The following is a 12,752-nucleotide window of genomic DNA, read 5'->3' on the forward strand; positions in this document are numbered from 1 at the left end:
AGTCCCAGAGCCAGAGACCTCCGTGATGAGTGAGGTGCGCCAGCACATGAGTGGTGCTTGTAGCTGCATCGTGGAAGCCTAACGTTTTAAAATTCTCTGTATTCATTGGATTTTGTACAATGAGCACATTTTATTTTTATAATGAGGAGAAAACAGGAAACCTTAAAATATTATGTAGTGAGACCACACTGCTTCGTAATTTCCTCTCATCCCCTGGGCGCTAAGGAATGGACATGTGAACTCTGTGCTGCCCTCAAGGGCAGAGCCTGGCCTGCCAGGTGTGCCCTGCGAGCAGAGAACTTCCTAGTGACGTGGGCCGTGTAACCCGTCACGCCACAGGCCTTTTTCCTGCCTTCTTCCATGCCTGCGCCAGGCCCCCAGGAACCTGGCTCGGGAGGGCCTAATCTGGTCGTATGGGCCCCACACAGTGACCCTCCTGGTCAGCCTGCTGCCCCTCCCACAGGTATGAGATCAAGGACCTCCTGAGCCATGCCTTCTTTGCGGAGGACACTGGAGTCCGAGTGGAGCTGGCGGAGGAGGACCACGGCCGCAAGTCCACCATTGCCCTCCGGCTCTGGGTAGAAGACCCCAAGAAGCTGAAGGGGAAACCCAAGGACAATGGGGCCATCGAGTTCACCTTTGATCTGGAGAAGGAGACGCCGGACGACGTGGCTCAGGAAATGGTAACACTTACTTGTCTGCTCCCCCGCCCCCGCCACGTGGTGAGCAACGGGGCAGGGTGGGTGGGCTGTGCTCTGCGAGATTAGAAGGGAAGCAGTCATGCCCCCACTGCCCAGAAAGCTCTCAGCCTGAGAAGAATGCAGCCTGGTGGCCAGCTGCGGGCACTGGGCGGGAAGCTTGTGGTGGGCAGGGACGGGGACTGGTGCTGGCCACACCAGCGAGTGTGTCTGTGGTAAAGGGATTATATGTGAAGGCAGTGAGAGTGAACAAGAAGCTTCAGTGTATCAGGAAAGGTCTTGCGTGTTTTGAGCGATTTCTTGCTAACTTGGCTTACATGTGGTGGCTTTGAGTTGGGGTTCGTTGCTTTCTGTTTTGTCTTTGGGGGCATTATTGGGGCCATTTTCACTTCTGGCCCCTGTTACTTTACTTTTCCATGGAGAAAGGCCAAGGTAGGGCCAGGCTTTCCTATCTTCACCCTCCCTACCTCGCCTCCTCCCCCATGCTGTTGCCCCAAAGGCCTGCTGTCCTGGTGAAGGGCAGTGGGGGAGGGTGGGCACCACACCTGGGATCCGGCCAGCCTCCTGGAGGAGAGGCAGGAGAGGTGGCTGTGTGTGTGCCCTGGTGGTGGTAGACCTTGATCCCTGCCTGGAGGAACCCTGAATAAGCCTTGGTCCTGTTGAGTGGGGAGCCTCCACGTGACCCCAGGAGTCGCTGTGTGGCGGCCACCACATGGCCTGGGAGGGTGTGATTGACCAGCTCCTGCGTCCTGGTTTGTCCAGGTCGGCACCCTCTCTGTGCTGCATGTGCATGTAATAGGTCAGTGTGCTCTGTGTCCTGAGTGGGCCCCGGACCCTGATAAATTTGTGTGGCACGCAGGTGCATTTTCAAATTCAGTAACTGTATTTGCTTTGTTTGCTATTGAAATTAGTGCTAGACATTAGGTCTCTGAATCCGTGAACCCTTTCTACTTGTTACGATATAGAGGTTCCGTTACATTTACGTGTAAGTCTAAAAACGGACTGAATTTAGAGAACAAATACCAAGTAATTAATAGAGGTGATGTCAGTTTTCTGGGCCAGCAGTAACAAATTACCACACGCTTGGGTGGCTTAGAACAACGAAAATTCATTCTCTCACAGTTCTGGAGGCCAAAAGTCTAAAATCAAGGTGCCAGCAGGGCCAGGCCTCCCCCCCGCCCCCGCCCCGCCAAAGGCCCTAGGGGGTAATCCTTTCCCGCCTCCTCCAGCCTCTGGTGGGCCTAGGCCTGCTTTGGGTTGCGGCATCATCTGTCCAGTCTTTGCCCTCATCTTCACATGTGTGTGTCAGTGTCTTCCTCTGCTGCTCTCTTATAAGGGCACCAATAACATAAGATTAGGGCCCTCAATTCCAGGATGGCCTCATGTTAACTGATAACATCTGCAGAGACCCTATGTCCAAAGAAGGTCACATTCACAGGCACCAGGGTAAAAGGACTGAATATATCTTTTGGGGGCACAACCCCACCTGCAACAGGGGGGGCGTGCAGGAAGGGCAGAAGTTTGTGAGTGCTGAGGTTTAAGAAATGCTGGTGGAGTGTCGAGAGTCCTCTGGGGAAACTTTTAAGTGTCTGGAGGGAGCCCGAGCCCCGCACTAGCTGTCTGGAGGTGGATGAGGCGGCTGGCCATGGGAAGAATCTATAGGCCTTCGTGGAGGCGAATAGGCCCCTGCTGCCTCCCCAGGTCCTGATACTAGTCTGTCCTTGGCCTGGCCTCCCCTGAGCTCCTGAGCCACCCCCAGTCCAGGTGAGGCTTGATCTGTGCTGCTTCAGAACATTAAAGTGCTAGCTTACTCCTTAGCTTTTCCTTGTTGGTTTGAAGACAACAAGCATACTTTAAAAAGTTATTTGAAAAGGAAGCAACTGCAAATGCAGCACCCGTACCAGCTGTCGTAGTGGAAGACGACTTTACAAAGTGAAGCAGCCGGAGCAAAGCCATGTTCCCACAGCGCTGGCACATCCAGCAGGCTCCGATGTTGGCCTGAGGCCTGCTTTCTGTTGATGAAAACAGACTAGCAAGTGTTGGGTGCCAGAGACATTCTGGAATCCCAGTGAGACCTCCCTCTTAAGGTTATCCGAAGATTTGCAGAGAATGCCTGTAGGGCAGCTTTCTTACTGCCCCCCAAAAGTCATCTCCCAGACAGTCCCACAGCAGGCAGGGAGCAGGCATGTGGAGAGTTAGGGGGTCCCCCAGGATACTGGCCTCAGACACCCTGGGGGAGTAGGGGGTACACACAGCCAGGGAGCAGCCATCATGGAGGATGGAGCACATGACCATCCACCTTATGCCTCCATATAATCAAGACGCAGGGAGGAGGCCTGCAAGGTGGCTAAATCCTTCAGCATCCAGGAAACAGCAGAAAGTGCCCTGGTGAGGAATAGTGGGGGTGGCTTTGAAGAGAGACAGAAGGAAAAATAGGCCATGGCTCTGGAGCCCGGCAGGAAATAGAAATGGGAGGCCAGGGTTTGTGAGAGGCCTAGATGTCCTCCTTGCCATCTGTGGTTGTGTCACTGCAAGCCGGCGAGGTATCTGGGGTTGGGCGGGGTGAGCGTCCTGGGTGGGTGACCATGTGGGCAGTTGGTGTTTACTTGCTGACCAGTGGTGTCAACCAGGGCAAGGGCTTTCTTGCCAGGCCCTGCTAGGACTGTGTGACATGGAAGGCTGTGTCTGCATGCTGAGCAGGACTAGGGGCCCCATGGGCATACCTGGGCAGTGCCAGGATCAGTGACAAACTGTGGAGTGGGGCTGCACCCCAGCCCTGTGTGTGGGGAGAGCCCCCTGTCCCATCGCTGCCCCCTGTGGCCAGGGTCCCAGGCCTGGAGCTGGAGAAGAAGCCCACTCCTGCCTCTCAGAGCCTGTGGGCAGGCTCCTCCCCACACGTGGAAGGTGGGGTTTCTGACTGGGAGGGGGCTGGCGGACCCTGTCAGCAGTACCTGTTGGCCTTCAGCCACCCCTCTGGGGTCTGGGCTGTGGGCAGCCTCTGCTCACCCCTGTCTGCTGTTGGGTGTGGGGCGGGGGGCTGGGGGGAGCAGGGCAGAGGGGCAGGGGTGTGGCATCAATCACATTTCAGCAGATTTCCTTAGGGCCTGTGCTGTCAATCAGAGATCTCTTCCTTCTTTTATTTTGTTGTGGTAAAATGTATATTTAAAAACGTGCCATTGTAACCATTTTAAGTGCACAGTTCATTGACATTACTTACATTCACCGTTCTGTGCAGCCACCACCTCTATCCATTCCCAGAAGCTCTCAATCAGCTCAGGCAGAAACTCAGCACCCCTGAAGCTATAGGCCCCCCCTTTTCTTCTCCCACTCATCCACAGTAACTACTAATAAACTTCGGTCTTGATGCGTTTGCCTATTCTAGATACTTCACATAAATGGGATCATACAGTATTGGTGCTTTTGTGACTGACTGACTTCACTCAGCATGTTTTCATGGTTCATCCATGAGGTAGCACGCAGCAAGACTTCATTTCTCTGTATGGCTGAGTATTATTCCATTGTATGAATGGACCGCGCTTTGTTTATCCATTCATCTGTTGATGGCAGGATTTTCTTTTCAGTAAATCTTTTTCGGAAATAATCAGAAACATACAGAAAAGTTGCAAATGCACTACAAAGGGCTGGCATCTTTTAGAAATAAATTGTGGACCCCGATATCCCATCCTCCCAACGTCTGCATTAGCGTCTGGTTTCTACAGACAAGCAGGTTATCCTACTTCACCACCGGCAGTCAGCATCAGGAAGTCAGCAGAGGCCCTCGCTGCCCGCTTTCCTCAGACCCCAGCCAGATCTTGCCAGCTGTCCCAGTAGCGCCGATTCAGTAGCTCAGAATGACGTCCTGTGTTTTAGTTGTGTCTCTTTACTCTCTGATTTCCATGATGACACCCTGGAGAGCACAGTCACTCTGCACTCTCTCCCAGGTTACCTTTCTCTCTGTTGCTTCCTGACTGCACTCAGGTGTGGTGTCTCTGGCAGGAATTCCCCAGGAGTGGGGCTGGTCCTCAGTGCATCCTGCCTGGTAACACTTAGTATCCGTCTGTCCTACTGCTAAGGGTGCTCCCTGTGACCTCCTGGTTGAGGTGGTGTCTACCACCCTCTCCACTGTGAAGTCACTCTTTCCCCTTTGCAATGAATAAGTATTTTGTGGGGGAGGCACATTTAGACGTGTGTAAATGTCCCGTTTTTCATCAAATTTTCCATTTTTTTTATGTTTGTTTATATCTGTATGGACACTTGTGTCCAGGTAAAGAACAACAATACAACATTAGATGGGGAGGCCTCTCCAAGAGGAACTTCAGAGCAGAGCCCCTTGAGCAAGAGCCACTGTGCAGAAAGCAGGGCTGGGCACCCTGACGTGGGATGCGGGGGCAAGGGTGGGCCCTGTGGTTCCTGTGTTGCTAACCAGCCTGGTCGCCCCTTTGCAGATTGAATCAGGATTCTTCCATGAGAGTGATGTGAAGATCGTGGCGAAATCGATCCGGGACCGGGTGGCACTGATCAAGTGGCGGCGGGAGAGGATCTGGCCCGCCCTGCAGTCCTCGGAGGTGCAGGCCACCGAGAGCCCTGACAAGACCAGGGGCTCCCAGGTGCCACTGCAGGTCCAGGTGACGTACCACACACAGGGCGGGCGTCCAGAGCCCGAGGAGCCTGAGGCCGACCAGCACTTCTTCCCACCCAAGCTCCCTGCGAGCGCCACGTCCCTTGCATGTGAGTCTGCCCTGCAGCAGGCTAGCCGGGCTCGGGACCTGCACTGTGGGGCTGCTTCGGGCCTTTAACAAGCAGCTGTTTGGTAAAGAAAAGTTGAGTCCTCTTGCTGTGCTGTGCTGAGGTGCTCTCTGGGGAGGATGATCAGCAGTGTGCTTTGAAGCACAATGGTTGAGTCCATGGAGTTACATAAAGTCTGGGCTGTGGGCATCCCTAGTAAGCTCTGGGGGGCCTCCCGCATCTTGCGGAGCTCACTCTCCCATCATCATCCCAGGGCCAAGGTCTGCCTTGGGCACCTGAGGATGGTGGGGCTGGTGGGACAGGCACCAAGCAGGCTATGAAGCCTAGTTCCTCCGCACAAGGGTTCTGGCCAGTGTGGGGTCCAGTGTCCAGCCCCTACGGAGTCGGGCAGTGCCTTCGATGTCACAGTGTGACCAGTGAAGTGTAAGGCCCACCTAAGTCCAGCTTCTCAGGACGGATGGCCAGAGGCCCACCAGGGTGCGAGGCCCAGCATGTGGGCAGGTGCAGACCTCCTGTGTCCTGATAGGACAGTCTGATCCATCCCTTCCTCCCTGTGGACTTGTCCTCAAGGGATGCTAATCATCCCTGCCTTGCAGGCTGGGGGTGGGGGCCACAGGGGCACAGAGTTCAATACGGCATAGCAGCACTTGGGGGGCATCCGTTTCATCCTCGATGCGGCCGTCAGTGGGAGGAGCAGGTCGGCTGCTCTTGGCGGTGGCATTTGCCTCCAGGGCATCCTTCCTCTATGTTACGTTAGTCCTAGTGGCCAAACCTCTCAGATCATATACATGGTATAAAATTCAAAGTCTGAAGGGCATATGATAAAAATTCACTTAATTTTTCTCCCTAAAGGCAACTGGCATTACCAGTTTCTAAAATGCCCTCCCAGAGATAGCCTACCACACACACACATATACACACACACACCACACACATGCACGTACACACACACGCTCACACACACCACACACTCGTACACACACGCTCACACACATGCATACTCATGTACACCACATACACGTGCTCACACACCATACATGTATGTTTGCACGTACACTATACGCACATGCACGCCACACACACGCACAGGCACACCTCTTTTTGTCTTCATTACACAAATGAGAGTTCATGATACATTCTCTCTGCACCTGCTTGTGATTGCTGCACATCAGAACATGGAGACCGTCTTCCTTTTTCCTGGTGGTGTACTTACTATTCCAGTGGAAGAACCATGGTGTACCTTATAGGGGCGAACTTAGGGAACACCAGCCTGCAGATGCACAGTCAAAGAAAGAGGCTTGTCTTTATTACAGGACTGACAAACAGATGCGTACTTACATGTCTAAGATACAACAAGTGCATCTTTTGTTGCGACCTCCGCTGTCGCTTTTCCACTGACGGCTCTGTTGCCACACCCCAGCGCAGCACACCGTCTTCTGCTGTGCTCCATCGGACACCTGCTGACTGGGATAGCACAATTTTTTCAATGGATTGTTAAAAATAATTTTTAATTACATCAGTAATGTCTCTATTCACTTTATAAAAATTAAAATGACCCTCTCCCTTACCCATCCCTCCATTGAGTGATACTGGTCAGCTCATTAAAACCAGAGTCTGATTGGTCCTGCACAATTACCCCTCTGCATTTCTCAGGTCTTCTTGGTTAAGGTGAGTTCTAATCACTGGGGGAAAATTATTTTAATGGAAAGGCAACAGGATTCCCCCCCCCCTCCTTTTTTTTTATAGATGGTTACCATGTTGACATCTGAAATATGGTCCGTCTTGGAAGTAGCTTGGTATTCTTAGGAGCCCTCGTGGCGTAGTGTTTAAGAGCTTGGCTGCTAACCAAAAGGTCAGCAGTTCAAACCCACCAGCCACTCCTTGGAAATCCTATGGGGCAGTTCTTCTCTGTCCCATAGGGTTGATATGAGTCACTCCCAGTACCAAATTCTGTCTCAGTTGTCTAGTGCTACTGTAACAGAAATACCAAAGTGGATGGCTTCAATAAACAGAAGTGTGTTCTCTCACAGTCTAGTCTAGTAGGCTACAAGTCCCAATTCAGGGCGGTAGCTCCAGGGAAAGGCTTTCTGTCTCTGTTGACTTTGGAGAAAGATCCTTGTCATCAATCTTCTCCTGGTCGAGAACCTTCTTAGTACAGGGACCCCGGATTCAAAGGACATGCTGTTCTCCTGACTCTTTTCTTGGTGGTATGAGGTCCCCGACTCTATGCTGGCTTCCCTTTCCTTCTATCTCTTGTAAGATAAACAGTGGTGCAGGCCACACCCCAGGGAAACTCCCTTTACATTGAATCAGGGATGTGACCTGAGTAAGGGTGGTACATTCCACCCTAATCCTCTTTAACATAATCTAATCTTGCCTCGTTAACCACAGGCAGAGGTTAGGGTTTACAACACACAGGAAAATTACATCAGTCACAAAATGGAGGACAACCACACAATACTGGGAATCATGGCCTAACCAAGTTGACACATATTTTGGGGGACGTAATTCAATTCAACAGCAACAGATTTTGGTATTCTTAATGGCAAATCCTAATGTTTGTGTAGGTTTTGGAATCTGGAAAGAATGAAACAAAAATGTAGTTATAAACAGGTGTTTTCCCATCTTCTCTGGCGTGTGTAGTTGGGGTGAGCAGTTTTCCCAGGCACATCACAAGGAACAAGCCCATCCTCTGTGGAAGGGGACTCTCTATGTGTGCCTCTGTGTCCACCTCACTAGGCTAATGAAGGCTCAAGACATGGGGAGCAAGCTGCCTTGGGCTGTGAAAGCGTGGTGCCTGGCTCTGGCCCCCGAGGTCCCCGCGCAGCTGTGCCCTTCCACCCCGTTGGGCTGTGGAAGCCTGGTGCCCGACTCTGGTCCCCGAGGTCCCTGCACAGCTGGGCACCCCCACCCTGGTGGGCTGTGGAAGCCTGGTGCTCGTCTCTGGCCCCTGAGGTCCCTGCACGCAGAACGGCCTTGTTTTGCTCTCACACCCTCTCCATGGGGTAGTGACCCCGCCTATCCATGCTCAATCCAAGCCAGCCAAGGTCCTGTGGCCACTAGGGGCCAGGATATGGACCGAGGTTTTCCAACCTCATGCTCTTTGCCACATTTGGTGACAACAGTGAGAGTGCTGAGACCCTTCCCCCCAACTATAAAATGTAGGTGAAAAGTTTTTATTTCATCAGCCCCTTTAGTGCTCCCCTTCAAAGCTAGACCAGCCTTTCTGAGAATGCAGGTCAGTCGTGATGGAAATGTTGTTCCTGCCCCATGGGGGCATCCAGGGGGAGGTAGACATCCTGGGAGCCGGGCTACATCAGAGGAGGCCTGCGGGGTCTTCCCCGTGTGGGAGGTCACCTCTGCGGAGTGCGGTTGCAGCCCCCGCATCTGCTCTGTGTTAGTTGATTGTTTAGAACAACATGTGTATATTGTTTATGTCATCTGGAAACAAAACTCCGTCTTCCTTTTATGGGAAAAAATGTACAGGTGAGCTGAGATGGGCTAGTATTTCCATTTTTCACACTTGTGTGGCACTGCTGTGTAAACCTGCAGTGGGGTGATGTTGGCAGGGCCCCGAGCTGTGCCTTCTCCTGACCTCCCTAGCAGGGTGACGTTGGGAGGATCCCAGCTGTGCCTTCTGGCCTCCACAGGGGTGATGTTGGTAGGGTCCCAGCAGGGTGATGTTGGGAGGTTCCCGAGCTGTGTCTTCTTCCGCCCTCCCCAGCAGGGTGATATTGGGAGGGTCCCAGCCGTGCCTTCTGGCCTCCCCAGTAGGGTCATGTTGGGAGGGCCCCGAGCTGTGCCTTCTGCCCTCCCCAGGGGTGATGTTGAGAGGGTCCCAGCGGGGTAATGTTGGGAGGGCCCCGAGCTGTGCCTTCTGCCCTCCACAGCGGACAGCACCTTTGACAGCGGCCAGGGCTCCACCGTGTACTCAGACTCCCAGAGCAGCCAGCAAAGCGTGGTGTACAGCTCCCTCCCAGATGCCCTGCCCTGTGTCTACAGCCCCCCGGTGAGTGAGGGGCCCGGCCTGCCCAGCAGCCTGCCCGCCCTGGGCGCCTACCAGCAGCCCGCCACGGTGAGTCCACCTACCCTATCCTGTTCACTGTGCCTGGGGCAGGGATTGCTGGCCTGTGTTCAAGGTCAGCAGCTCCCACAGGGAGAGAAACAGAGGCAGAAGACACGGGGAAGACCCATCTTTGCTGGCCACTAGACATCAGCAAACTGAAGTAGCCTGCAAGTACTCAAGTGCCCCAGAGCCCTGATGGGTAAGAAGTACAGTGTCAAAATACACGTCTCAGGTATATGCAGGCTTGTGATGTTGTGGTCCCAACTGGGGGCAAGTGAGTCATGAGAGCTGGTTGGCGACACTTAACAGGAGCCATAACTCGCCTGCCTTCTGACCCAATGAGTCTGTGCCTGAGAAGCGACCTCAAACCACTCAAAGGAAGGCAAGACAGTGAGGCATTAGGTTCAGTCTGAGGTCCAGCTCAGGAGCGGTAGAGTAGCTCTTAGCTCCTCTCCATTGGACACTGTGCAGCTGGTGAAACAGCATGGAAACGGCAGAGACGCAGGGAAGGCCTCCTGGGAGGGCGGTGGAGGTGCAGGGCGGAAGCGCCTCATGCTGCAATCGCATCTGTGGGATAGTTTGCAGGATGTGGGAAAAGACTAAGTGTAGTAGGTAAAAGTGGAAACTGCTGAATGAAGGGGGTGGCATTTATTTTTCTATTTTGATTTTTTAACTCTAAAGAAAGACTCACTTCGCAGTCCACAGAGCGCTCAGCCCCAGAGCTGAGGAAATCCTCAGGGTGACTTAGATATCACCCACCCAGGCCCAGAGGAGGTTTTAGGGGCCGCAGTGCAGATTCCGTCCCCACCAGCTACCCCTAGAGGCCTTCCTGTTCCTCCGCTTCTCATGCGTGCCCTTCACCACTGTGAACTGTTTCACTCTCTTGATCCCGGGGCACTGCAGCCCTGCCGGCCACCACTGCCTGCCTCCTGCCATTCTTGGTTGGTGAGATGGGGCTGTCTCTGTGGGGCTTCTTGGGGGTCTTCCCTGGCCTGGCTGTCCTGAGCCTGGACAGCACTTTCTGCTTCATGCCTGCTGGGTACGGCAGGTCCCTTAGGTAGGTGCAGCAGCTCTCCCCAGCCTTTGGTGACTGAGCCCCAGGAGTCAGCAGGCATTGGCAACCCTACTCACGTTACAGAATGAGCTGAGGCACAGTTTAAAGGGCGGAGGGAGCTCTTAGGAAAGGCCAGTGGCTTCTCCCACATGACTGTTCTTGGCTGTAAGGATCACGCAGGCCAGGGCTGAGCAGGGCCATCCGCCTGCTTTCACCTTTCTGAGCCCAGGGCTTGGGCTCTGTGGCCAGAGCAGCAGACACTCTTCTGGGCTTCCGTAGTGCCATCCCACCTTAGCAGGTCCTCTGGGTGGGGGTCAATGGAGCCAGGAGGTTGAAGAGACGGGACCTGACATGCTACATGTGGCCTTGGGGCAGGGTACCACCTCCTGTACCCTGCCTGTTTATGGGGAGCATCTGCAGGGGTTCCCAGGGCAGGAAGGGGCTCTGGGAAGCTCTTGCCCTCTCCAGGCGGTGCCTGTCCTGTGGGGGACGGTTGTTGTGGTGATAGGCCACTGAAAGGGGGAGGAGGGCAGCCATTGGGGTCCTGGAGAGAACTCAGAAGTCCTTCCTGAGCCACGCATGGGCTCTGGAACTGCTGGGGCTAGCTTTGCCCACGGCACTGGGTGCTGACTTTGAGGGTAGATGGTCAGCCACATCTGCTGGGGCATGGCGCATCCCACCCAAGGCTTTGCGGAGGCTTGACCCCCATGCGCCAGCCGTTTCTGCTTCACCCCGTGCTGCTGTCACCAGGCTGTGCTGCAAAAGATGAACAAGTGATAGCAGTGTGGGAAGTACCACCACTTACTGCATCCAGAAAACCTTCCAGGACAGAACTCCCATTGTAGATACGGAAGAGCACGACCCAGCTTCATAGCTCCTGTTCAGTTGTATTTCCTTTGTGTCCTCTGCTTCTACTCCCGCATTCTGAGCCAGTCCCAGACAGGAAGACGTTTCCCTATCAGCGTGTGTCCCCAGGTGATGGGAACTAAACCACTACTACACCTGGAAAGTCAACAGCACTTCCTTAGTATCACCAAGTACCCGGCCCCCATGCCAGTGTGTCCGTTTCTTTCTCAGTTTTCACACTGAGCCTCCGGCCATGCCCTCCCTCCTGCTCCTGGTGGGGCACTCACTGAGGCCCCCGGTGTGCACAGCCCACTCACTCCTCACTGCCCTGCCCGCATGCTCCTCCCCATGCCTTCTGTGTGCTTGGCCGTGCGCACATCTCGCACAGCTGCAGTCCTCTGCACAGCAGGCATGCTCTGTTGTCCCTTCTCCCATTCGGTGCAAGGACATGTGTTTCTCCTTGGCCCAACAGAGTCTCCGTAACTCCCCACTCCCATGACTGCGTGGTCCCCTGCGGGCTGACGCAGTGGGACACCCCTTGTTGGAAGCGGATGCTCTGCCCGCAGCTCTGCAGCATTGTCATACCCCCTGGGAGGAATGTCACACTAATGGGGTGCTGGGGCACAGGTAGTGAGGGGTATGCTGTCCCACCAGGCCCTTTGTTCCCATGGCTGGGGAGCACGGGGCCGGGGCCAGGGGCTCTGCAGAGCAGTGCTGAGCAGGCCCTCTCTGCAGCCTGGCCTGGCTGTGGGCACTGGCCCACCCTCCCAGCAGCACTTCCCGCAACCAGCGGTGAGCTTCACACCCCTGCTGCCACTGCCCAGCGCCCCCATGCCCGTGGGCCCGGCACAGCCACCACCCCCCGGCCAGCAGGTGAGTGTGGGCTCTGCCCCTTTTCGGGACCGACTGCCTGATAGCCTTCTTGGGCTGGGGTGGTCTCACACCATTGTTGAGGGCAGGGTTGTCTAGCCAGTGTGCACTGCTGTCTTTAGCATGTGACTAGACGGGCAGAGGTGGATGGGCACTCTGTGTGGTCACTACCTACAGAAGCCTCTCTGAGTGTACGTAACCGGGAGGCAGCTTGTGTCAGGAGGGGGTCAGGAATCTTGGGGAGAGGTGACAGGGTCTTTTGAGTCAGAGAAAAAGAGCTGATAGACAAGTATGAGGAGGTACTACATCCCCCAAACTTCCCACCCCATGAATCCCTCTCCCTGTGTCCTTTCTTCTCCCCACCACCCCGCTCCTGTCATCTGCCCTGGCCTGGGGCCTGGGCTTGGGGCTCAGGGCCCGTGCAGTGGGTGCTCCCCACACCACTTCACTGTTTAGAAGGTTGTAGAGAATT

The 12,752-nt window shown here is 54.5% G+C and overlaps 1 protein-coding gene across 6 annotated transcripts in view; it reads left to right on the plus strand.

Moving 5' to 3' along the window:
- The window catches only part of WNK2 (WNK lysine deficient protein kinase 2), a 189,601-nt gene that overhangs the window by 107,891 nt on the left and 68,958 nt on the right, over positions 1–12,752 (plus strand). For all 6 annotated transcript variants that reach the window (XR_007518624.1, XM_049895554.1, XM_049895551.1 and 3 more), the window contains 4 exons: positions 464–683; positions 5,144–5,426; positions 9,335–9,519; positions 12,146–12,283. Coding sequence is in view for 5 of the 6 variants with exons in the window: in XM_049895554.1 (XP_049751511.1) it covers positions 464–683; positions 5,144–5,426; positions 9,335–9,519; positions 12,146–12,283 (826 nt within the window). In the remaining variant the exon portion in view is untranslated. The remainder of the gene's footprint in view (positions 1–463; positions 684–5,143; positions 5,427–9,334; positions 9,520–12,145; positions 12,284–12,752) is intronic.

The sequence above is a fragment of the Elephas maximus genome, chromosome 9 (assembly GCF_024166365.1).
Source record: "Elephas maximus indicus isolate mEleMax1 chromosome 9, mEleMax1 primary haplotype, whole genome shotgun sequence".
NCBI lineage: Eukaryota > Metazoa > Chordata > Mammalia > Proboscidea > Elephantidae > Elephas > Elephas maximus.